This window comes from Saimiri boliviensis, chromosome 19 (assembly GCF_048565385.1).
Source record: "Saimiri boliviensis isolate mSaiBol1 chromosome 19, mSaiBol1.pri, whole genome shotgun sequence".
NCBI classification, from domain to species: Eukaryota; Metazoa; Chordata; class Mammalia; order Primates; family Cebidae; genus Saimiri; species Saimiri boliviensis.
Genome location: NC_133467.1, coordinates 35,067,600 through 35,091,935, shown reverse-complemented (window position 1 = coordinate 35,091,935; position 24,336 = coordinate 35,067,600). Strand labels below are relative to the sequence as shown.

General features: G+C 47.8%; 3 protein-coding genes across 17 annotated transcripts in view; 2 read left to right on the top strand and 1 right to left on the bottom strand.

Moving 5' to 3' along the window:
* The window catches only part of DAP3 (death associated protein 3), a 40,859-nt gene extending 30,904 nt beyond the window's left edge, over positions 1–9,955 (top strand). For 5 of the 7 annotated variants that reach the window (XM_039460248.2, XM_074389884.1, XM_074389882.1 and 2 more), the window contains exons 8-13: positions 924–1,004; positions 1,117–1,275; positions 2,789–2,848; positions 3,442–3,531; positions 7,821–7,938; positions 9,690–9,955. In XM_039460248.2, the coding sequence (XP_039316182.1) occupies positions 924–1,004; positions 1,117–1,275; positions 2,789–2,848; positions 3,442–3,531; positions 7,821–7,938; positions 9,690–9,775 (594 nt within the window). In that variant the 3' untranslated portion in view covers positions 9,776–9,955. Of the gene's footprint in view, positions 1–923; positions 1,005–1,116; positions 1,289–2,788; positions 2,849–3,441; positions 3,532–7,820; positions 7,939–9,689 lie in introns of those variants that run through there. The other 2 variants (XM_074389885.1, XM_074389886.1) reach the window with 2 other exon arrangements.
* Positions 9,854–17,374, top strand: LOC101046871 (misato mitochondrial distribution and morphology regulator 1). Of its 2 annotated transcripts, XM_003937811.4 has the most exons (15): positions 9,854–9,935; positions 10,043–13,262; positions 13,355–13,490; positions 13,977–14,046; positions 14,147–14,222; positions 14,478–14,532; positions 14,618–14,756; positions 14,913–15,030; positions 15,116–15,250; positions 15,357–15,509; positions 15,777–15,908; positions 15,980–16,163; positions 16,386–16,488; positions 16,574–16,683; positions 16,968–17,374. In XM_003937811.4, the coding sequence occupies exons 2-15, from the start codon at positions 13,179–13,181 to the stop codon at positions 17,168–17,170; spliced, it is 1,698 nt and encodes a 565-aa protein (XP_003937860.3). In that variant the 5' UTR covers positions 9,854–9,935; positions 10,043–13,178; the 3' UTR covers positions 17,171–17,374. The 2 variants fall into 2 exon arrangements, with proteins under 2 accessions (XP_003937860.3, XP_039316188.2); XM_039460254.2 differs by lacking the exon at positions 16,968–17,374 and having other exon boundaries at positions 15,980–16,164; positions 16,356–16,488; positions 16,574–16,662.
* Positions 16,767–24,336, bottom strand: part of GON4L (gon-4 like) — a 94,072-nt gene continuing 86,502 nt past the window's right edge. For 7 of the 8 annotated variants that reach the window (XM_003937806.4, XM_010348413.3, XM_039460251.2 and 4 more), the window contains 7 exons: positions 23,937–24,080; positions 23,715–23,834; positions 21,041–21,154; positions 19,901–20,111; positions 18,639–19,263; positions 18,451–18,553; positions 16,767–17,788 (listed from right to left, as the gene is read on the bottom strand). In XM_003937806.4, the coding sequence (XP_003937855.2) occupies positions 17,639–17,788; positions 18,451–18,553; positions 18,639–19,263; positions 19,901–20,111; positions 21,041–21,154; positions 23,715–23,834; positions 23,937–24,080 (1,467 nt within the window). In that variant the 3' untranslated portion in view covers positions 16,767–17,638. The remainder of the gene's footprint in view (positions 17,789–18,450; positions 18,554–18,638; positions 19,264–19,900; positions 20,112–21,040; positions 21,155–23,714; positions 23,835–23,936; positions 24,081–24,336) is intronic. The other variant, XM_074389879.1, reaches the window with a different exon arrangement.

Below are 24,336 nucleotides of genomic sequence, written 5' to 3'. Positions count from 1 at the left end.
AAAATACAAAATTTAGCCAGGCGTGTTGGTGAATGCCTATAGTCCCAGCTACTCGGGAGGCTGAGGTAGGAGAATCACTTGAACATGGGAGGTGGAGGTTGCAGTCAGCTGAGATCACGCCACTGCACTCAAACCTGGTGACAGAGTGAGACTTCGTCTCAAAATAAATAAAAAAAGGTATACTTTCCAGTCCCTTGCAAGAACATTTCCAAACTGCATGATCTTCTCAGGATAAGATGTTTTTAGGGAACAAGAAATGTATTGGAAAAATTCTTTACCCTGGTGATTCTTGGATACCCTGTCTACCAGGGGCCTTCAATTCTGGGTATAAAGCAGAGTCACCTAAGAGCTTATTAAAAATGCAGATACCATAGTCTCATTCTGGACATTTTCATCAGAATTCTTTATGTATATTTTTTCAAGGCTCCAAGCAGAAATGGATTAGAAAGCATTCGTGTCGGCAGGGCACAGTGTGGCTCATGCCTGTAATCCCAGCACTTTTGGAGGCTGAGTTGGGGGGCATTGCTTGAGCCCAGGAGTTCAAGACCAGCATGGGCAACATGGCAAAATCCCATCTCTACTAAAAATGCAAAAAATCAGTCGGCATGGTGGTACACACCTGTAGGCCCAGCTACTCAGGAGGCTGAGGCAGAATTGTTTGAACCTGGGAGGTGGAGGTTATAGTGAGCTGAGATCGTGCCACTACACTCCAGGCTGGGTGACAGAGCAGGAGTCTTGTCTCAAAAGAGAAAAAAGGAAAAAAAAAAAAAAGCATTTACTTCCACACTGAGGTCTCCTGCAGAACCTGAGCAGTAGACTAAAATGGACTCCTCTTAATCTTAGCCTCCAACTTTTCAAGGGATGGGTTCACCCTTAGGTCAAGTAGTCTTTTTTTGGTTTTTATTTTCTTTGCTTGCTTTTAGATAAAAGTTCAAGAGAAATATGTCTGGAATAAGAGAGAGAGCACTGAGAAAGGCAGTCCTCTGGGAGAAGTGGTTGAACAGGTATAAGAAAAGATACTGAAAATAATAACAATAAAGAAAAGACACTGAATGTGTAACGTGATAACAAGAGAAGGCCTCTGGCAGCACTGCAGTCCACTGTCTCTCCCAACAGGGCATAACGCGGGTGAGGAACGCCACAGACGCAGTTGGAATTGTGCTGAAAGAGCTAAAGAGGCAGAGTTCTTCGGGTATTTTTCGCCTCCTGGTGGCCGTGGATGGAATCAATGCTGTCTGGGGAAGGACTACTCTGAAAAGAGAAGATAAAAGACCAGTAGGAAAACTGGGTGTCTGTCTCATTTCTCTGATTTCTGGTTCCATCAGAACAGAGGCTGGGTCTTAGCCTTGTAGACTGTACATTACGTTTTCTTGCCCTAGGAGTGTTTGAAGTAAAATCGACAGTAAAGAGCTAGGTGCAGTGGCTCACACCTGTAATCGTAGTGGCTAAGGAGACTAAGGCAGGAGGATCACTTGAGGCTAGGAGTTCAAGACCAGCAGGGGCACCATAGCAAGGCCTCTGTCTCTAAAAAAATAAGAGATCAGCCAGTAGCCAGGGTGGCACATGTGTAGTCACCGCTACTGGGAGCTTGAGTAGGAGGATCACTTGAGCCTAGTTCAAGGTTGTAGTGAGGCATGATTGCAACACTGCACTCCCACCTGGGTGACACAGCGAGATCCTGGCTCTTAAAAAAAAAAAAAAATTACGTATATATATATATGGTTGGACTCAGTGGCTCACACCTGTATTCCTAGCATTTTGGGAGGCCGAGGTAGGTGGATCATCTGTGGTGAGGAGTTAAGAGACCAGCCTGACCAACGTGGAAAAACCCCAACTCTATTAAAAATACAAAATTAGCTGGGCATGGTGGTGAATGACTGTAATCCCAGCTACTCGGGAGGCTGAGGCAGGAGAATCACTTGAACCTGGGAGGCAGAGGTTGTGGTGAGCTGAGATCACACTGTTGCACTCCAGCCTGGGCAACAAGAGTGAAACTCTGTATTAAAAAAAAAATGTACACACACACATACACACACACCCACCGACCCACCCACCCACCTACCCAGGACTGGTGTAGCTGATGCCTGTGATCCCAGCATTTTAGGAGGCCAAGATGGATGGATTGAGTGAGTCCAGGAGTTTGAGATCAGCCTGGGCAACATAGTGAAACCCTTTCTCTACAAAAAATGCCAAAAACTAGCTGGGCATGGTGGTGTGTACCTGTATGTAGTTCCAGCTACTTGGAAGGCTGAGATGGGAAGATGGCTTGAGCCCAAGAGGCAGAGGCTCCACTGCATTCTAGCTGGGTAACAGAATGAGACTCTGTCAAAAGAAAAAAAAAGAGATTAAAGAGATTTGGGTGGAAAAAAAAAAAAGATAAACAGTAAATGGAATCAGAGGAGAAGGTAATGCTAAGAGTTCCACTATTCATTGAAAACTATGGGAGGGTGTTATGCAAAGGGCATGACAGCAGAAGCTGTAATTTCTTTCTTAATTTTTTTCTGGCTTTTAATTGTGTTTTCAAAATGAGGCTAAATGGTGTAAGCAGAGGAGATCAGAAACGTCAAAATGGGGCTGGTTTGGGGCGGTAGGTGTTTTTCTCAGTGACCGTTAATCTCCAGAAGGATGGCAGTTCTAGGGCCAGAGGCTATGTGGCTTATCCTGGGGGAGTACCTTCAGGTATACAATTATGTCTTAGTTGAGGGTTTTTAAAAAATTGTCAGTTGTTTCAGGAGAACATCTGAGAAAAGCACGTGATGATCTCTTCTCTCTTTCTGTCCAATATCAGATTGCCCCAGAGGAATTAGCACTTGTTCACAACCTGAGGAAAATGATGAAAAACGATTGGGTAAGTGCATAGGATGCCTAACATTTCAGAAAGCAGTGTGTTTTCATTTTAAACATGCTCTACTGTTTCATTGCTAATTAAATAAGATAATAACTTACCGCCTACAAAATCAGAGACTTTCCAGTCCCACCACTGCCTTCTAGCATTCTAAAATCTAGACTTTCCAGTCTCTGATTTTATAGACGGTGAGTTATTTAATTCACTTGTCTGTACCAAGTTAGAAATAAGGCCTGAATTAAAATCTGTGTATGTGGTTTATAATCTTTCCACTTAACTGGAGTAAGTTTATTCAAAACCACTTTATTTAAAATATTGGCCTAATTTTATTTTGCTTGCAGTCATTTAAAATGTTTTTGTATGTCCTTACCATCTTTGGAAAAGAGTTTAAGACCCAAAAGTGTGTCATGATAAATTTAAAAGCAGGCAGCAGCAGTTTATTGTCAGAGCCAAATCTGGAATAATTTAGTTGCCATTTAACTGTTCTAGACCACACTTTTGTAAGACTATATGCCCAAGAAAAAAAAAAAAACTATAGATGCAGTTTTGTATCCTATTCAACTTTTTCCAATTCAGCCTTTTCTCCTTTATTTCAGCATGGAGGCGCCATTGTGTTGACTTTGAGCCAGACTGGGTCTCTCTTTAAGCCCCGGAACGCCTATCTGCCCCAGGAGTTGCTGGGAAAGGTCAAGTCAAAGGAAAATTTGTTTCTCCTTAAATTGTTATTTAATCTAAAGAAATCTATTTTTATTAATTTATCTTTCTATCTATCTGTCTATCTATCTATCTATCTATCTATGATGGAATTTTACTCTTGCTGCCCAGGCTAGAGTGCAATGGTATGACCTCGGCTCACTGCAACCTCCGCCCCCCACTTTCAAGCAGTTCTCCTGCCTCAGCCTCCCGAGTAGCTGGGATTACAGGCATGCACCCCTGGGCCCGGCTAATTTTGTAATTTTAGTAGAGATGGGGTTTCTTCATGTTGGTCAAGCTGGTCTTGAACTCCCAACCTCAGGTGATCTGCCCGCTTTGGCCTCCCAAAGTGCTGGGATTACAGGTGTGAGCCACCACAGCTGGCCTTAGTCTATTTATTTTGACATAATTTCAGACTTAGAGAAAAACCATATTCCTTTATGCCCTTCCTCTGGATTCCTAAAGTATTAACTCGGTAACAATTGCTTTCCCTGTCTGTCTTTCTCAAAACTGTATCACATAGCCTGCAGAGATGATGTTGCTTTCTCTCCAAATAATGTCTCATTTCTAAAAACAAAGATATTCTAATATGTACCCTGAGCACAGTTATCAAAGTCAGAAAATTGATATTGGTATCATACTTTTACCTATCTGGTGGAATTTATTCTGATGTAGCCAGTTATCCTGGTATCTTTTATAGAAAAAGAAATCCCAGATAATGTGTTATATTAAGTTGTCATGTCTCTTTGGTCTCCTTTAATTTGTGACAGTCTGTCAGTCTCTGTCATTTAAAATCTTTTTTTTTTTTTTGGAGTTTTGCTCCTGTTGCCCAGGCTGGAGTGCAATGACACGATCTTGGCTCACTATAACCTCCACATCCCCAGTGCAAGCAATTCTCCTGTTTCAGCCTCCCAAGTAGCTTAGATTATAGGTTCCTGCCACCATGCTCAGCTAAGTTTTTGTATTTAGTAGAGACAGGGTTTCATCATGTTAGTCAGCCTGGTCCTGAACTCCTGACCTCAGGTGATCCATCCACCAAGGTAGTGGGGGAGGCCACCCACCTCGGCCTCCCAAAGTGCTGGGATGACAGGCATGCACCACCATGCCCGGCTGAAATCTTAATCTTTATATTTTTGGAAGATGCAGGCCAGTTATTATGTAGGTTGCTTTTGGGGGTTGTCTGAGGTTTCCTCCCGCATAGAAGTGATGACATGTCTGAGTGAGTGCATCCTATCAGGAAGCACATGAAATCTCTCTCTCATTACTGGTAATGACCTTTGAACTGTTAGCTGAGGTGTTGTCCATCTGGTTTCTCTTCAGTAAAGTTATTATTTTTATTATCTTATAGAGATATACTTTGAGACTAGGTAAAGATCCTGTTACTTCTCAAACCTCCACCTACTGGGGTTTTAGTATCCATTACATTAGTTATACTGGGCACAGAGCCTCCCCCTGATACGGACTTGTGGATTCTTATTCTGTGGATTCTAAATCATCACTATCATTTTTTACTTTGGTGCTCAAATAATCTTAGATTTGGCCATTAAAAGCTCCTTTGTGGCCATGCAAGGTGGCTCACAGCTGTAATCACAACACTTTGGGAGGCCAACGTAGAAGGATGCTTTGAGCTCCTCAGGAGTTTGAGACCAGCCTAGGCAACAAAGTGAGACTACCCCTATAAAAATATGTTTAAAACTAGCCGGGCGCGGTGGCTCAAGCCTGTAATCCCAGCACTTTGGGAGGCCGAGGCGGGTGGATCACAAGGTCGAGAGATCGAGACCATCCTGGTCAACTTGGTGAAACCCCGTCTCTACTAAAAATACAAAAAAATTAGCTGGGCATGGTGGCACGTGCCTGTAATCCCAGCTACTCAGGAGGCTGAGGCAGGAGAATTGCCTGAGCCCAGGAGGCGGAGGTTGCGGTGAGCCGAGATCGCGCCATTGCACTCCAGCCTGGGTAACAAAAGCGAAACTCCGTCTCAAAAAAAAAAATATATATATGTTTAAAACTAGCTGGGCATGGTAGCATTCACCTGTGGTCACAGCTACTTGGGAGACTGAAGTGGGAGGATTGCTTGAGCCCAAAAGGTCAAGGATGTAGTGAGCCCTGATTGTGCCAGTGGACTCCAGCCTGGGCAACAGAGTGAGGCCCTATCTCAACAAGAAAAACAAAAGCCGGGCGTGGTGGCTCAAGCCTGTAATCCCAGCACTTTGGGAGGCCGAGGCGGGTGGATCACGAGGTCAAGAGATCGAGACCATCCTGGTCAACATGGTGAAACCCCGTCTCTGCTAAAAATACAAAAAATTAGCTGGGCATGGTGGCGCGTGCCTGTAATCCCAGCTACTCAGGAGGCTGAGGCAGGAGAATTGCCTGAACCCAGGAGGCGGAGGATGCGGTGAGCCAAGATGGTGCCATTGCACTCCAGCCTGGGTAACAAGAGCGAAGCTCCGTCTCAAAAAAAAAAAAAAAAGAAAAAAAAGAAAAACAAAAAAAGCTCCTTCGAGCTAGCTTCTATATCCTTTTATGTCCCTATCATTCTTTTTCTTTTTTTTTGGAGACAGGGTCTCACTCTGTCACCCAGGCTGCAGTGCAGTAATGCTATCATAGCTCACTCTTGCCTTGAGACATGCCAGTGCATCCAGCCACACCGAATGTTGTCATTTTCTTTTCTTTTTTTAGAGGCAGGGTCTTAACTGTGTTGTTGCCTAGGTTGGTCTTGAACTGGGATTACAGGCGTGAGCCACCATGTCCAGCTCCCGTGATTCTTTGACCGCTTCTTTATTTTCTGTCATAAGAATATGTTCCAGACTCCTCTTGTATTTCCCATGCCCTAGCCCTGGAATCCCCATTTCTCCAAAGAGCGTTGACTTGTTTTAGAGGAGAATGGTATTTAGCAACCAAGGCCTGAGTGCTAGATATACTTACTGCTAGTGAGGTGTCCATTCTCCTAGGCCCTCACAGCAAAGTTAGTAAATAGATGCATGTGTGTGAACTGTGTGTATATACATGTTTATACATATCCACACGTGTTTTCTTTCTCTAATCATATTCAGAAACCATGAGTTGCTACTGATACTTGCCAATTCCATGCTGGTATCACAGCATTCATTATACCCTTTCCACTTTCCATATCTGTAACTATAATCTAAAATAAAGAGAAATCTGCCAGTAGCCACAGTATATTTACTTACTAGCTCAATACTAGAACATATTTAAAAGTAGTTTCAGGTTTCCTGGCTCTTAATCCTGTGAAAAAGGAACTGCTAACTAGAGTTTGATGTTCACTTAATTTTTGTCTTTAGCCTAAGGATCTGTACTGCAAATGTTCTCTTTTTTTTTTTTTTTTTTGAGACGGAGTCTTGCTCTGTCGCCAGGCTGGAGTGCAGTGGCACAATCTTGGCTCACTGGAACCTCCGCCTCCTGGGTTCAAACGATTCTTCTGCCTCAGCCTCCCAAGTAGTTTGGACCACAGGCACGTGCCAACATGCCCAGCTATTTTTTATATTTTTAGTGGAGACGGGGTTTCACCATGTTGGCCAGGATGGTCTCGATCTCTTGACCTCGTGATCCGCCCACCTCGGCCTCCCAAAGTGCTGGGATTACAGGCGTGAGCCACCATGCCTGGCCAAATACTCTCTTCAAAAATTCCTTCTCACCCAAGCATTGTGCCTCACACCTGTAATCACAGCACTTTGGGAGGCAGAAGCGGGTAGATCACCTGAGCTCAGGAGTTTAAGACCAGCCTGGCCAACATGATGAAACCCTGTCCATACTAAAAATACAAAAATTAGCTGGGTGTGCGGTGAGGCAGGAGAATTGCTTGAACCCAGGAGCTGAGATCATGCCACTGACTCCAGCCTGGGCAAGAAGAGCAAAACTGCTGGAGGATAAGGGAGGGAGAGAGGAGAGAGGGAGGGGGAGAGGGAGGACGGGTGGAAGGGAGGAAGGGAGGGAAGAAAGGAAGAAAAGGAAAGAAGGAAGGAAGGAAGGAATTAATTAATTTGAAATACAGTTTGATTTTGATTGCTTTATTTGTTTCCATTTATTTTCCATCTAGAGTATTTTTTCCCATTATTTTTTATTGTATTTTATTTGAGACAGTCTCAATTTTTTTTTTAATGTAGCCATATGTGGAGTCCTGTATCAAGCAATGTTGCCAGAGGATGGGAAGTAGAGTTAAATAGAAGAAAAAGACCCTGCCTTCAAAATGCTTAAGTAGAGTTTGTCTGTTTGGTGCTTTGTCTCTTAACTAATATGTTTCTTTATCCTTTTTCTTCCCTAGGAAGGATTTGATGCCCTGGATCCCTTTATTCCCATTCTGGTTTCCAACTATAACCCAAAGGAATTTGAAAGTTGTATTCAGTATTATTTGGAAAACAATTGGCTTCAACATGAGAAAGGTCCATTTAGTTTTTTTCTACCAGGGCTTTGTGATCACAGTAGAATCCCACTGAATCAGAACCTTGATGTTTTCTTCCCTCAGCAACAGCCTCTAATTTATACTTTATCCTTTATCTTGACTTCTTTCTGGCTAAGATGCTACAGAAAGGTGGGTGGGAGGTGGTTAAGGTTTAATTTACAAAAGAGATTTTATCCGTAAATTCTCCATGATAAAGAAGGCGGCCAAACCCACTCCATCCACTGGACAGTTTCCAGGTGATTGGGTTCCTGCCACATTCTCTTTATTGCATTTTTTCATTCAACGGACTACACTTGAGAGACTCGTGCTGGGACACTCACAGAATAATTCATGCTGTGCAAGAGGCTACCGTAGCACCTAAGAAATTCTTTGCCACACCTGTCCTAGTATATATACAAAAATTAACTTTTTGCACCATATTTCATCTATCTGACTGAAAGCATTCCAGCTATCTATTTCTTTATCTTAACCTGACCTTGAAATATGAGAGGGGATATAGAAGAAAAGCTCAGGCTGCTCTGTTACTTCTATTACTGATAATAGAGAGTTAATAGTAACTGGAGGCCGATGCAGTGGGCTCACGCCTGTAATCCCAGCACTTTGGGAGGCAGAGGTGGAAGGATCACTTTAAGTTGCGAGTTTGAGACCAGCCTGGGCAATATAGTGAGACCCTGTCTCTATTAAAAAAAAAGAAGGCCGGGCGCGGTGGCTCAAGCCTGTAATCCCAGCACTTTGAGAGGCCGAGGCGGGTGGATCACGAGGTCGAGAGATCGAGACTATCCTGGTCAACATGGTGAAACCCCGTCTCTACTAAAAATACAAAAAAATTAGCTGGGCATGGTGGCACGTGCCTGTAATTCCAGCTACTCAGGAGGCTGAGGCAGGAGAATTGCCTGAACCCAGGAGGCGGAGGTTGTGGTGAGCCGAGATCGCGCCATTGCACTCCAGCCTGGGTAACAAGAGTGAAACTCCGTCTCAAAAAAAAAAAAAAAGAAGAGGAAAAGATAGTAATTGGAATAGCTTATTAAAGAAGTAGAGTGAAGAGTATAAGAGTAACTGCAGCATGTTAAGTTGGGAGGCACAGTGGACAGGGGTTTTTTTTTTGTTTTTTTTTGTTTTTTTGAGATGGAGTCTCGCTCTGTCTCCCAGGCTGGAGGGCAGTGGCATGATCTTGGCTCGCAGCAACCTCTGCCTCCTGGGTTCAAGCAATTGTCCTGCCTCAGCCTCCTGAGTAGCTAGGACTACAGGTGCGTGCCACCATGACTGGCTAATTGTATTTTTAGTAGAGATTGGGTTTCCTCCAAAAACCAAAAAAAAAAAAAAAAAAAAAAAGGGGATTTCACCATGTTGGCCAGGATGGTGTTGATCTCCTGACCTCGTGATCTGCTTGCCTCAGCCTCTCAAAGTGCTGGGATTATAGGGGTGAGCCACCACACCCAGCCCAATGGACAGATTTCTAAAGAGAGTTGGGAGGTTTGACAAAGTCCTGAAGATGCTCTGGGAGTGGAGGGAGAGCTCCATGCTGGATTGAGGAGTAGACACAAAGAAGGAAATAATGCATACAAAAAAAGAGTAGTTGATTGGGGTAAGGGTCTGGAAGTAAGATCTCTTGGGGGATGCTAATTACCTCAGAATGTAATTTGGAAATGGTAGCCTCTGACTACATGATTTTCTGGGGAAACCAGTGCAGCGGGAGGAAACACCACTTACCTGTGTTTGTCTCTATTTTAGCTCATACAGAAGAAGGGAAAAAACAGCTGTTGTTTCTAAGTAACGCAAACCCCTCGCTGCTGGAGCGGCACTGTGCTTATCTCTAAGCCACCATCACAACATTCGAGGAAGACGAGGGACATCTGCTTTAGGCTGGACACAGTGAGATGAGGAAGGCTGGCAGTACACAGGAAGAGGAGCCAAGCCCTTAGACCTATGGGGGATTGGACAGACTGCAGTTGGCTCTGGACCCGCATTAAAAAAATGGTACTGCCTTGTTCCTGAAACTTGTATCAGTTTATTGGATGTGGTTTTCACATTTAAGATAAATGATGGCTCTTTTTCTAAATAGAGTATCTTTTTTTTTTTTTCAGATGGAGCCTTGCTCTGTCACCAGGCTGGAGTGCAGTGGTGCAATCTCAGTTCACTGCAACCTCTGCCTCCTGGGTTCAAGCGATTCTTCCACGTCAGCCTCCTGAGTAGCTGGGAACACAGGCGCGTGCCATCACACCCGGCTAATTTTTTTTTTTTTTTTTTTTGAGATGGAGTTTCGCTCTTGTTACCCAGGCTGGAGTGCAATGGCGCGATCTCGGCTCACCGCAACCTCCGCCTCCTGGGTTCAGGCAATTCTCCTGCCTCAGCCTCCTGAGTAGCTGGGATTACAGGCACGCGCCACCATGCCCAGCTACTTTTTTTGTATTTTTAGTAGAGACGGGGTTTCACCATGTTGACCAGGATGGTCTCGATCTCTCGACCTCGTGATCCACCCGCCTCGGCCTCCCAAAGTGCTGGGATTACAGGCTTGAGCCACCGCGCCCGGCTAATTTTTGTATTTTTAATAGAGACGGGGTTTCACCGTGTTGGCCAGGATGGTCTCAATCTCTTGACCTCATGATCCGCCCGCCTTGGCCTCCCAAAGTGCTGGGATTATAGGCATGAACCACTTCACCTGGCCTAAAGTATGTTTGTAAAGTGTTGTATTAGATTAATAACATGGAAGGAGCCTTTAGATTGGCCAAATTGTATTTCCCTGATATTCCACTTGTTGCAAGTCAGAAGAGATCAATTCTACAGAAATTGCCAGTGGTTCTGTTTAGACTTTATGCAATTCAGCCTGTCAAGATTCACAGCTGGCCAGGCACAGTGGTTCACACCTATAATCTCAGCACTTTGGAAGCCCAAGGTGGGCAGATTGCTTGAGCTTAGGAGTTTGCAATGAGCCTCAGCAACATGGCAAAACCCCATGTCTACTAACAGTACAAAAATTAGCTTGGCATGGTGGCACACACCTGTAATCCCAGCTAGTCAGGAGGCTGAGGCAGGAGAATTGCCTTAATTTGGGAGGTGGAGGTTGCAGTAAGCCAAGATCACACCACTGCACTCCAGCCTGGGTGACAGCAAGACTCTATCTCAAAAAATAAAATAAAGTGTACTGTGCTATTTTATATAAGGGACTTCAGCATCTGAGGATGTTGCTGCCCGGGGGAGGTGGGGTCCTGGACAAATCCCCCGTAGGTACAAGGAATGAATTACAATGTAATGGAAAGTCAGGTATCTTCCTTTTCTCCCACTGCTCTTCTAAAAGGAACCTCTCTTACCAATTCCTAGAGACAAATTTCTACCCAAATATATATAGCCAGGTGTGGTGGCTCAGGGTGAGGCAGACAGATCACTTGATGTTAGCAGTTCAAGACAAGCTTGGCTAACATGGTGAAACCCAGTCTCTACTAAAAATACAAAATTAGCTGGGGATGGTGGCATGTACCTTTAATTCCAGCTATAAAAAGATGAGTTCTCACTGTGTTTCCCAGGCTGGTCTCAAACTCCTGGGCGCAAGTGCTCCACCTGTTTCCGCCTCCCAAATTGCTGGGAGTATAGGCATGAATGACTTTGGCCAGCCTATAACCCGATCTTGGTGTCCATTTCTGGGAAGACCTGACACACGCAAACACGATGCTACCTTCAAGACAGAAGTCTAAAGTTGCAAATAAAAATTCAAAAGAGGACCAGGTGAGGTGGCACATGCCTGTAATCCCAGCACTTTGGGAGGCTGAGGCGGGTGGATCACCTTATGTCAGGAGTTTGAGACCAGCCTAACATGGTGAAAACCTGTCTCTACTAAATAGAAAAAATTATCTGGGCACGGTGGCGGGTGCCTGTAGTCCCAGCTACTCAGGAGGCTGAGGCAGGAGAGTCACTGGAACCCCAGAGGCAGAGGTTGCAGTCTGCCAAGATCATGCCACTGCACTCCAGCCTGGTGACAGAGTGTGACTCTTTTCTCAAAAAAAAAAATTAGCCAGGCAAGATGTTGGGTGCCTGTAATTCCAGCTAATTGGGAGGCTGAGGTGGGAGAATCACTTGAACCCAGGAGACAGAGGTGACACTGAGCTGAGAATACGATATTGCACCCCAGACAGAGCAACAGAGTGAGACTTCGTCAGATAAATAAATAAAGCAGTATGCTCTAAAACATAGTCTTTTTAAAAACCCAAAAAACCGAGCCAGACACGGTGGCTCACACCTGTAATCTCAGTACTTTGGGAGGCTAAGGCAGGTAGAACACTTGAGCTCAGGAGTTCGAGACCAGCCTGGCCAGCACAGTGATACCCTGTCTCTGGTAAAAATACAAAAATTAGCCGGGCGCGGTGGCTCAAGCCTGTAATCCCAGCACTTTGGGAGGCCGAGGCGGGTGGATCACGAGGTCGAGAGATCGAGACCATCCTGGTCAACATGGTGAAACCCCGTCTCTACTAAAAATACAAAAAAAGTAGCTGGGCATGGTGGCGCGTGCCTGTAATCCAAGCTACTCAGGAGGCTGAGGCAGGAGAATTGCCTGAACCCAGGAGGTGGAGGTTGCGGTGAGCCGAGATCGGGCCATTGCACTCCAGCCTGGGTAACAAGAGCGAAACTCCGCCTCAAAAAAAAAAAAAAAAAAAAAAAAAAAAAAAAAAAAAAAGACAACGTATACATCCTCTATTTACGTAAGGGATTTGATACACAGATAAATACATTAAATACTGAGAGATGATAACTATGCCAGTCCACAGGTTATTAGTCTAAATCCGACTTGTGAAGGGATGAGGGGGCATGGGAAGCTTTAGGGGAGCTTGCGCTTTCCTGGCAAGGTTTTATTTTTGTTCCGGGAGCTATCAGCCAGCGGAGAGATCTGTGAGAAGGGATAAGACGCAGGAGAAGTAGGGGGCAGGGCCTCGGGGGGAACCCACGTGAGCGGCGGAGACAGCGCCCAACCCGCTCCAGCCTGGAGCAGGAGCACCAGCGTGGCCCGTGGAGCCCGGCCCCTCACACGCAACCACGGAGAAACCAGACTGGGCGACACCCAGGAAAACGGAGGAAAGGATCGGCGAACCGCTCCTCCAATGGGAAAGGCTGTGTTTGCGGACCAATAGGGCGCCGAGAATGACACTCGTCCGCGCGCCGGCTTAGCCAATCGGCTAGAAGCAGCGAGCGCGGGCGGGGCTGGAGGGCCGCAGCCCCGTGGAGCCGCGCGGTATGGCGGGCGGGGCCCGGGAGGTGCTCACACTGCAGTTGGGACATTTTGCCGGTTTCGTGGGCGCGCACTGGTGGAACCAGCAGGTGAGGTCTGTCGCCAGCTGCCCCCGTGGAGCCCTTCGGGATCTACAGTCCCGACGTTCAGCCGGCCTGCCTCGTCCTCTCTGCCTCCCCAGGATGCTGCGCTGGGCGGAGCGACCGATGCTAAGCAGCCGCCGGGAGAGCTGTGCCCCGACGTCCTGTATCGTACGGGCCGGACGCTGCACGGCCAGGAGACCTACACGCCGCGACTCATCCTCATGGATCTGAAGGGTGAGGTGGTGGCAGGGTCAGCCGATGCCGCGTGTTTCCCTTCCGTGTGCCGAGTCCCTGCCCTGCCGTTCGCTTCAAGACGCTCCCACCTTCCTGAGTTCAAGGACCAGAGATGAAGAGCTGAGCGCAGTGTGCCAGCACCCGAGGGGCGCAGGACGTTAAAACTTACTCTGCTCCAGAGCCATCTCGGGAACACGCTGCTAGGCCTTGGAGACGGCGAGGACTTGAACTGCAGCACTCCTGTCGGACCGCTGAATGTAGTTTTTGACCCCGGTCCCATAGCTAATGACTAAGCTGGGAACGGAAATACAGAATCTAGATTATCCTATGCCTAGGTTCCCCCCCCACCCCCAACTGGTGTATATCCCAGAAAGCTTGGAAGAGCCAAGTGCTGGAGAGCTGGTGACAGCAGGTGATCAGGAAGTTTAGCTAGAGGGGTAGGGTGCCCCAGGCTTTGACCTAACATTGTCTGTTATTTCTGTACAGGTAGTTTGAGCTCCCTAAAAGAGGAAGGTGGACTCTACAAGGACAAACAGCTGGACGCTGCAATAGCATGGTGTGTAATTGATGAGAGGGGTGGGGAACGTGTGTGTATGTAGAACGCTGGAGAACTCATCAGAATGCAGTTTCTTTGATCAATCTCCAATCTCTTTCAGGCAGGGGAAGCTCACCACACACAAAGAGGAACTCTACCCCAAGAACCCTTATCTCCAGGACTTTCTGAGTGCAGAGGTGAGGGCCACTGCCCTGAACTTTTTAACCCAGTGCTACAACCCGAGGGCCTCCATAGGGGCAGGTAAAAGAGGATTTTAATCACCTTAAATGACTTAAAATGATATTTTTGGAAAAAGCACATCTTTTCCTAAGGACCGCGACTCCAATGAACAGAAAGGAGGTTGTGTGGTGTGGTCAACCAACTCGAGGATAAATCAACCTTTTCCTCTAAACTGCCTGGAACTAAATGAGGATTTTTCTCACCCCTCCCAGGGTGTGCTGAGTAGTGATGGTGTTTGGAGGGTCAAATCCATTCCCAACGACAAAGGTGAGACTTCCCCAGATACTGGTGGATGGGGGTCTGGGTGGAGCAGAAATGTGGAGAAAGGTACGTTTCCTCTACTTGTCTTCAGGTCCCCCACAGCTCACCACGTCTACCACTCCAAAACCACTTATCCCTACAGAGGGCAGCATCAGAGTCTGGTCAGACTTCCTCAGAGTCCATCTGCATCCCCGGAGCATCTGTATGATTCAGAAGTACAATCACGATGGGTATGGAGGCCCCAGAGGCTGTGAGGCAAGAAACGTGGGTCCTCACCAATGCTGGATGAGGCTCTTGAGGCCATCTTCCCTGCCCTTCCCCAGGACAAGAGGTTGAGGAGTTGAGAGGAAGAGATGCAAGTCTTGGGTCGTGTTTATTTGTGGCAGGGAAGCAGGTCGGCTGGAGGCTTTTGGCCAAGGGGAAAGTGTCCTAAAGGAACCCAAGTACCAGGAAGAGCTGGAGGACAGGCTGCACTTCTACGTGGAGGAATGTGACTACCTGCAGGTAGTGGTGTGGCCATGTGTGCCCCAGGGTGGAAGCTCTTCTCATCCTCCTCCCTAACTATCTTTCGTCACTCACCTCTGCCCAGGGCTTCCAGATCCTGTGTGACCTGCACGATGGCTTCTCTGGGGTGGGCGCTAAGGCTGCAGAGATGCTACAAGATGAATGTTCAGGGCGGGGAATAATAACGTGGGGCCTGCTACCTGGTCCCTGCCATCGTGGGGTGAGTGGAACTTGGAGGAGTAAGCAGTCACACGGTGGGGAGGGAGGGAGAAACGAGAATCCCAGTGGGAAAGTTGCTTAATGCAGACTGCTCTTGTCTTCCCCAGGAGGCCCAGAGAAACGTCTATCGTCTATTAAACACAGCTTTTGGTCTCGTGCACCCGACTGCTCACAGCTCTCTCGTCTGCCCCTTGTCCCTGGATGGGAGCCTGGGCCTGCGACCCGAGCCACCTGTCAAGTTCCCTTACCTGCATTATGATGTAAGGCTCGGTGCTCTTGTTCTGACTGCAGCTGGCTGTGGGGCCTCCTCATAGTCCCAAGTCAGCCGCTGTCTGTAAGTGGCTGTCCCTGAGGCCTGAGCTTGAACTCAGCTGTGATGTGGCCACTCAGGTCACAGTGTCCTATGCCTGTCCAGCCTGGGGCCAAACGTATCCCTGCTTCATGCCCTGGATCTCTCTGCCGTTAATACTCTGCCTCCACACTCTTCCAGGCCCGAGGCCAAGTGCCCCCCTGGTGTCTTCTTACAGGCCACTCTGCCCTTCCACCACAGTGCCATCCTGGCTACAGCCCTGGACACACTCACTGCTCCTTATCGCCTGTGCGCCTCCCCAGTTTCCATGGTTCAGCTGGCTGACATGCTGAGCTTCTGTGGGAAAAAGGTATGACGCTTTGTGAGGGGCTGGCCCAGTGCTCAGGAAGTCCTGTAACCTGTTCTCTTCCTTATCTTTAGGTGGTGACAGCAGGAGCAACCATCCCTTTCCCCTTGGCTCCAGGCCAGTCCCTTCCTGATTCCCTGATGCAGCTTCGAGGAGCCACCCCATGGACCCCGCTGTCTGCATGTGGTGACCCTTCTGGAACACGTTGCTTTGCCCAGTCAGTGGTGCTGAGGGGTATAGGCAGAGCCTGCCACACAAGGCGAGAACTGTTGGTCCTTAGGGCCCGTGTCAATTTTCGTTTTATGTCCTTTTCTCCTTGGTTTCTCTGGGCCATTCTAATACTGTTCCCTCCCCACCCCTTACCAAAGGAAAAAAGTCTCTGAACATTTTGATTCAGCTGATGGTCTGAGAATGTTAAGAATTCTTCATTTCTTATTCATGCTGCCATAGACCAACAGTGGTTTTGGCTTTGTTCTGGCGGTCAGTTCACACCAGGGACTCCACCCTCCTCCCTGCACGCGTGTACCACTGGGGAAGAAGTGCTGGCCCAGTATTTACAGCAGCAGCAGCCTAGAGCCATGAGGTCAGTGTGACAGTTCGCTCCTGCCCTTCTTGCCAACCTCAGCCCTCCCTTGACTTCACTTAACGGCTGTTCTCTGCCCCCCCAGTTCTTCCCATCTGCTGCTGACTCCCCGCAGGGTGGTTCCTCCTTACCCCCACCTCTTCTCAAGCTGCAGTCCACAGGGTTTGGTTCCGGATGGTTCCCTGAAGGGAGCAGGTATGTGTGAGATGAAGAAAACATTTCAAGTACGGGAGAGTTTTTACCATCTCCTTCCCTGGATTAAAAGTGCTTCAGGAGGCCACAGTTAACCATTCCTTTATTCACCCTATGGCTCCCAAGAAGTGTTCTTCCTCTGGAGTACTGGTGTACTAAGGGGGGCAGTACACAAAATTTACTGAGTTTACAATCAAGACTGCCAAGGGTGGACTTCCTTATCAGTTTGACAGAGCCCTGGGGTAGAATAATCCACCTACAGGTCTGGCTTCTCTCTCCCTCCACAGCAGTGGAGAGCATCCCAGTGTTTGGGGCACTGTGTTCCTCTTCGTCCCTGCACCGGACTCTGGAAGCCTTGGCCGGAGACCTCACCAAACTCGATGTGCGGCGCTGGGCCAGCTTCATGGATGCCGGAGTGGAGCACGACGACGTAGCAGAGCTGCTGCAGGAGCTGCGAAGCCTGGCCCAGTGCTACCGGGACGGTGACTGACTGACAGCCTCGTGGACTCAAGTTCCCAGTGTTGGGGAGGCGCTAGCTGGCAGTAACAACGGCTGGATGCAGGTCTCTGTGCAGAGAAGCTGTGTGGCAAGACTAGCGACACCAACATACGCACTTACTACGTTTAGAAACCCTGTGATTAGACCACAGAACAATAAATATATGCCGTCAGAGCAAAAAAAGGTAGAGAAAGGACCTGAGCTCCACTCTCACTCGATGCTATTTACAGAGCACATCCGTAAGGTTTTCATAAAAGACCTTGAAGGATGCCCAGGATGGCACAGCCCCTGGGCCCGGCTCCAACCTCCAGCCTTTGTCCTCGTCCTGGGCCCCTGCCGTCCAGCTTTGTAAACCGGGTGCAAGGGTTGTACAGGGAGAGTGCAGCTCCCCTCCTCGCTGGTGTCAGGGCGCCTGTTGGGTTTGGTCCTGTGTAGCTGATACCCAAGCATTCCCAGAGTCTCATTCATCCAGCTCCTCTTCAGATAGAAGGTCCCCATGGTCAGAGAGCTGGTCTGCATTGCTGGTACTGGTCGCATCATCCTCATCCTCAGAGCTGGCCTCACAGGCAGTGTGGAAGAGCTGCATGAGTTCTCGAAAACGGTGGGAAACCTGAGAAAGGAGGAGGGCTGTATTCACTGATCCTTAGAAACAGGTTAACATCCATGAAGCACTTCAGTCTTATTTGGGAACTTTTTTATTTATTCCACACAGCAAGGTTGGGAGAGTGATGTCTTTATAGTAAGGACACTAAGAAGCTAAATGTTTTGCCCAAAGTCACACGCCTCCTAAAAACAAAACTAGAATGGAACTCAGGGCTTCTACCTCAAAATCCTGGCTGGGCGCATCACCTGAGGTCAGGAGTTCAAGACCAGCCTGGCCAACATGGTAAAACCCTGTCTCTACTAAAAAAAAAATAAATTAGCCAGGCATGGTGGTGGGCAGCTGTATTCCCAGCTACTTTGGAGGCCGAGGCAGGAGATTCACTTGAATCCAGGAGGCAGAGGTTGCAGTAAGCTGAGATCACACCACTGCACTCCAGCCTGTGCAACAAGAGTGAAACTGTCTCAAAAAAAACAAAAGAAATCCTCAAAATCCAGTGTCCTTTCTCTTCTAGAACCACTACCAGCCTGATGAGTCGAGCCTTTCCTTAGATCAGACCTTTACAATAACCACTTAGTGTCCTGGCTCTGAAAACTCCTCCTTTGGTCTTTGTCTTAGTTGGCCACCTTGAACTCTTTTTGCCGGGCCTTCTCCCACCCCAGCCCACTTACCTCAGCAGGGGTCTTATTTCCCAGCTGCTGGGAGATGATGCTGAAGGTCTGTGGCTGTGCCCCTTGCTCCTGGCACATGGTGAGGATCACACGGTCAGCTTCCCTGTAACACAAGTATCATGGTAACCCTAGGGAGCCACACATGTGGTCTATGCTCTTTTGCAAACATGTCATCCACCCATACCTACCTTGTCCACAGGACCACCTTTTCCCCCGTGGAGCTGACCTTGCTGTTGTTGGCACACACTGTAGCTTCTGTGGCCTTTGGCTGCTGCTCCCCCTCTGGACCCTTGCCCTGTGTTCCACTGTCTTTAGCCAAACCCCCTCTAGGGGCTTTGGGAGAAGTCTCTGAGGTATCAATTCCTGATGGAGATTCATGAACAGGGGACGTCCTGTCTCTTGTCTTCACCCTAGCTCTGCTTGAGAGCAGCCATCTCTCTTGAGTCTCTGGTTTCCCGGACACATGTCTTCTCCCTGCATCTCTGGTCTTTGAGGAAACAGGATTCAGGAAGGAAGCGGGGGTTTCCACGGTACCAGGCAATTTCTCAGTTTCGGATGCATCCCAGACCAGCATCAAAGCCTCTGACTCACCCACGGCCTTTTGGCCCTCTCTCTCTTTCTGAAGTCTGGGGGATGCCTTGGCGCAGGGGAGAACCTCAGGCCCAACCTGGTTTCTCTTAACAGTGTATAGTACAGCTCCAGTTTTGGGGGGAAACTGAGGAGTCTCTGGTGAATGAGGTGGTGGGCCATCCAGGAGCCGCTCTGTAAGAGTCACTTCTCGAGGGGACGGCAAAGTGCCCCCCACTGCCAATCCTGCTTAGGAGGAAAATAAGGATCTCAGGGTACTGTCAGGATCGAGATGCACCTAAGCATGAGAAATTACAATAGGGTCACTGTGGCCAGGTACTGTGCGAACATTCCGCTACAAGAGGGCTGGCATGGTGGCTCACACCTATAATGCCCGCACATTGGGAAGCCAGGTGGTGGGATCGCTTGTTGCCAGGAATTTGAGACTAGCCTGGGCAATATGGTGAGACCCCCATCTCTACAAAAAAAAAATATAAAAAATAGAAGAGTTGGGTGGAGGTGGGGATTGTCATCTCACTTACACAAAGATAAAAAGTCCTACTGCCAAAGCTGAGAATGTCCTGAGTCTTTAGGATGTACATTACAGCAGATTTGGAGATGGGTGAAGGGTTTTAGGAATGGAAACAAGACAATGTTGAATCATGTGAAATCTGTAGCACTTTTCATTCTGTAAGAGGATTGAGGCCATAGGATAGAAAAAGCCTGAACAGAAGAAGGGCTTCCTATGGGTCCATGAGTGAAACGGGGTATATCCATCCCTGAAAAGGCTGTTATTTATCTGGGTGCATAGAGGTTCCCATCTGGAGTACAGGAGAATGCGACTGAGAAACGGAAGGCCCGGGCTGGCAGTCAGATCACTCACCTGAAACGGGCGTCTCTCCCTTTCTGGTGGTCCTGACAGTCCTGCTGTGGGTGGCCTCACTGCTCTCCCGCTCCTCTGGGACTTCCTCTTCCATCACATCCTTGCTCTGCCCCGCGTCCTTAGCACCAGGCATAGGACTAGCCTCTTGGTGGGGGCTGCTGCCCACCAACTCATGGAGCTCCTTGCTCTTGTAGGATTTGCTGTCACAGACCTGCAGGGATGGCCTTCGGGGTCAAAGGTGTCCTGATCGCCCATGTCTTTGGGGCCCAACAAAGGAATAAGCCCTGCCTGATGCTCACCAAGTCAACCAACATGCATGCGTGCTCCAACAATTTGGTTGACAGGGTTTAAACTGGATGTAGTGGGACATGCCTGTAAACCCAGCTACTTGGCAGGCTGAGGTGTGAGGACCACTTGAACCCAGTGGTTCAAGACCAGCCCGGGAAACATAGTTAGACCCTGTCTCAAATGAAAAACAAAAAGAAAAGAGACACAGAGACAGGGTCTCACAGATGACACACATTATCTTGCCCAGGCTGGAGAGCAGTGGCTACTTAACAGGTATGACCATGGTGGTACACTGTAGCCTCACACTCCTGGGCTCAAGTGATCCTTCCACCTGAGCCTTCCTGAGTGCCCTGTGGCCCAGCTACTCCTCCAAGGATTTTATTTTTTATTTTTTTTTGAGACAGGGTCTCACTCTGTCACCTAGGCTGGAGTTCAGTGTTGTGATCATGGCTCACTGCAACCTCTGCCTCCCTGCTACAAGGATTTTAAATGGCCCAGAGTAGAGTACTGGATTCCACAACTCCTTTGTCTTACCAAGAACTGTGCTCTTCCTGCCAACCAACTCCACTCTAGAAAACTAGGATTACTTAAAGAGACTATTCTCAAGACAGAGGTTTATTTCGTTTTCTAAAATCTGAGGGAAATATTTTAACGGGTATTTTGTTTTTCCAATTCCAAAAGCTTTCCTCACAGGATTCTCTTTAAGAAAACAAAATCTATCACATATTTCTAGCAGATTCCAATTATTTTGCATATGTACACGTCTTTTTAGGAATTCAATCAGGTACAATTCTGGGTAGCCCCGAGCAGCTCTGACACCCCTGGGACCAGTACCCTTGACACTTCCCTCACCTTGCTGCCACAGTGGCTACAGTTCCTCCTTTTGCTCTTCTTCAGCTTGGAATCTGGACCTCCTTCATGGCAGGAGCAGGCACAGTCCTTGGCCCCGTCTGGCCACTCAGTCTCCTAGAAGATATCTGGGCTTGATTAGCTGCCAAGATTTTTGTTTGTTTGTTTTTTTTGAGATGGAGTCTTGCTCTGTTGCCCAGGATGGAGTGCAGTGGTGTGATCTCAGCTCACTGCAACTTCTGCCTCTCGGGTTCAAGTGATTGTCCTGCCTCAGCCTCTCGAGTAGCTAGGATTACAGGCGTGCACCACCATGCCCAGCTAACTGTTGTATTTTTAGTAGAGACTGGGTTTCATCATGTTGGTCAGGCTGTCTAGAACTCCTGACCTCGTGATCCACCTGCCTCAGCCCCCCAAAGTGCTGGGATTACAGCCGTGAGCCACTGCACCCAGCTGTATTTTTGGTACCAAGAGAGGAAGCTAAGGTTGTGAGCCATAGGAACACAACACCCCCTACCGTCTCCCCATGCTATTTTTTTTTTTTTTTTTTTTTTTGAGACACAGTCTGGCTCCAGGCTATAATTCAGTGGCACATTTGTGGCTCACTACAACCTCTGCCTCCTGGGCTCAAGTGATTTTGCCATGTTAGCCTTCCAAGTAGCAGGGACTGCAGGTGGACACCACCACACCCGGCTATTTTTTTTTTGAGACAGAGTCTCACTCTGTTGCCCAGGCTAGAGTGCAGTGGTGTGATCTTGGCTCAGTGAAACCTCCACTCCCCAGGTTCAAGCAATTCCTGTGACTCAGCCTCCTGAGTAGCTGGGATTACAGGTGCATGCCACCACGCCCATCTATTTTTTTTGTATTTTTAGTAGAGATGGGATTTCGCCACATTGACCAGGCTGGTTTTGAACTCCTGACCTAAAATGATCCACCTGCCTTGGCCTCTCAAAGTGCTGGGATTAAAGGTGTGAGCCACTGTGCCCAGCCCCAGCCTTCTTCTTTTATGTATCATCTCATCACATTGCGTGGGGAAATAGCCCGAACTAGATTAACGCCTATTATGAATCCCTGAAACAATCCCTAAATGACCTAAAGAATGACATATCCCTATCGCCCATATGTTTTAAGAAATATTTAAGACAGAACCTGAAGCAAAGTCACTGAAGAGCTCCATCATGAGATACAATATGTTTGTTTCTGTCTCTCTGTGCCTTTAGCTCTCCCTTCTTCCAATCCCGTTGAGAGGGCTTTGTACCCATGGAAGGCTCACTCAATGACACTGTTCAATAAACCCAAGACGTAAGTACTATTATTATCCCAATTTATGATGAAGAAACTGAAAGCTGTTCAAGGTCATACAGCTACTAAGAAATAGTTTCTCCCCAGGAAAGAGTACTCTAAAACATTTGGTCAGGAAAAACGAAATTTTTTTCAAAAAAAAAGACTATTTGAAGAGCCGTGAGAACGAGCAGACTCTGTAGCTGGCTTACTGAGTTCATATCCTAGCACTGCCACTTACTAAATATAAGACCCTGCCAACAGCACACTGCATTTCAGTTACGTCTTCTGTAAAATACAAACAGCAATTTCTCCATAGGATTACTGTGAGAATTAAATGGGTCAATAATCCATGAAAATACTTCCTAGCAATGCCTGACACTTTGTAATACAACTAAGTATTAGATACTATCACTATTTCACTATTATTAACATGGGGAATCTTGGTTCTACTGTTTTTTTTTTTGCGGGGAGACAGAGGCTCACTCCATCACCAGACGCCAGGATGAAGTGCAGTGGCATGACCTCAGCTCACTGCAACCTCTACCTCCCGGGTTCAAGCAATTCTCCTGCCTCAGCCTCCCGAGTAGCTGGGACTACAAGTACACACCACCAGGCCCAGCTAATTTTTTTGTATTTTTAGTAGAGATGGGGTTTCACCATGTTGGCCAGGATGGTCTCGATCTCTTGACCTTGTTATTTGCCCACCTCAGCCTCCCAAAGTGCTGGGATTACAGGCGTGAGCCACCGCGCCCGGCTGGTTCTACTTTCTTAACAGCAGGCTCATCCTTAACTGGTTATTTTCTCACATGAACAAAAATGAAAAAGCTGACTGAATGGTAATAGCTTGAGCTAGAGAGAAGAGGAGGAGAAACAAGTCCTTCTAACAAGGAAATCCTGGGGCCCAGCAGCAACTGCATGGTCTTCCCAAGGGCTCTGCATGTCCGTATCAGCCTGACCCTTGGTTTATTCTCCCTGATGGTCTCAGATCCTGAGCCTTTGAACTACAAACCTTGGGCCAGGAGAAATGTTTGGTGAGAAAGCGCAAGGCTTGCTTCATGAAACATAGATACTTTTCAATAACCTGGCATACTTAATCATGATTTTAGGCCAGGTGCAGTGGCTCACACCAGTAATCCCAGGCCTTTGGGAGGCCGAGGAAGGTGGATCACTTGTGGTCAAGAGTTTGAGACCAGCCTGGCCGACATGGTGAATCCCCATCTCTACTAAAAATAAAAAATTAGCTGAGTGTGTATTTGTAATTCCAGCTACTTGGGAGGCTGAGGCAGAAGAGCTTGAACCTGGGAGGCGGAGGTTGCAGTAAGCCAAGATCATGCCAGTGCACTCTATCCTGGGTGACAGAGTGAGACTCTGTCTCAAAAACAAACAAAGAAAATACCTTATCATGATTTTGGACCCCAATCTCTTTTCTTCTTTTGTTCTTTGAGGCTGTGGGTATCTTGGGGGGCTCCTCCTCTTCTTCCACATCAGGAAGCGCCACTTCTTCAAAGCCATCAAACTAGGAAGGAGTTGGTGCTGCTCAGGACAGACACCAGGCAGATATCCCTCCCACATGGGGCCTTCCCCCTTCATAAGGCCACAGGAGCCTCAGAGCCTGTACCTCATACTCCTTCTCCTCAGTCCAATTGATCTCTTCAAAGTCACCCATCCGGCTAGCTGCTGGGCGCAAGTGGTCAAAGAAGACAGAGAACTCATCCTGTAGGTGGTCATGGCCCTTGAGAAGCTGCCACATCTGTGTCTTAAGCTGAGGAGAGTCACAGAGGAAGAGAGGAAGTCTCCAGAGGCTCTCTAGGCTGCCCTTCCCAACCAGTCCCACCTACTGCCATGTTCTGCTTTCCTAGTCAACTGGGAGACACACACAGCCTCTGCTTGATAACGAAGAATACCGAAACTTTCTCTTCCTCCTTAGCTGCCTACAGGGGAAGGGTATTAATACTAGATTTGATTCCTGATGATTTCACTCTCCACCTCGACCTACTGATCTCCAGCTAGGGCACTAC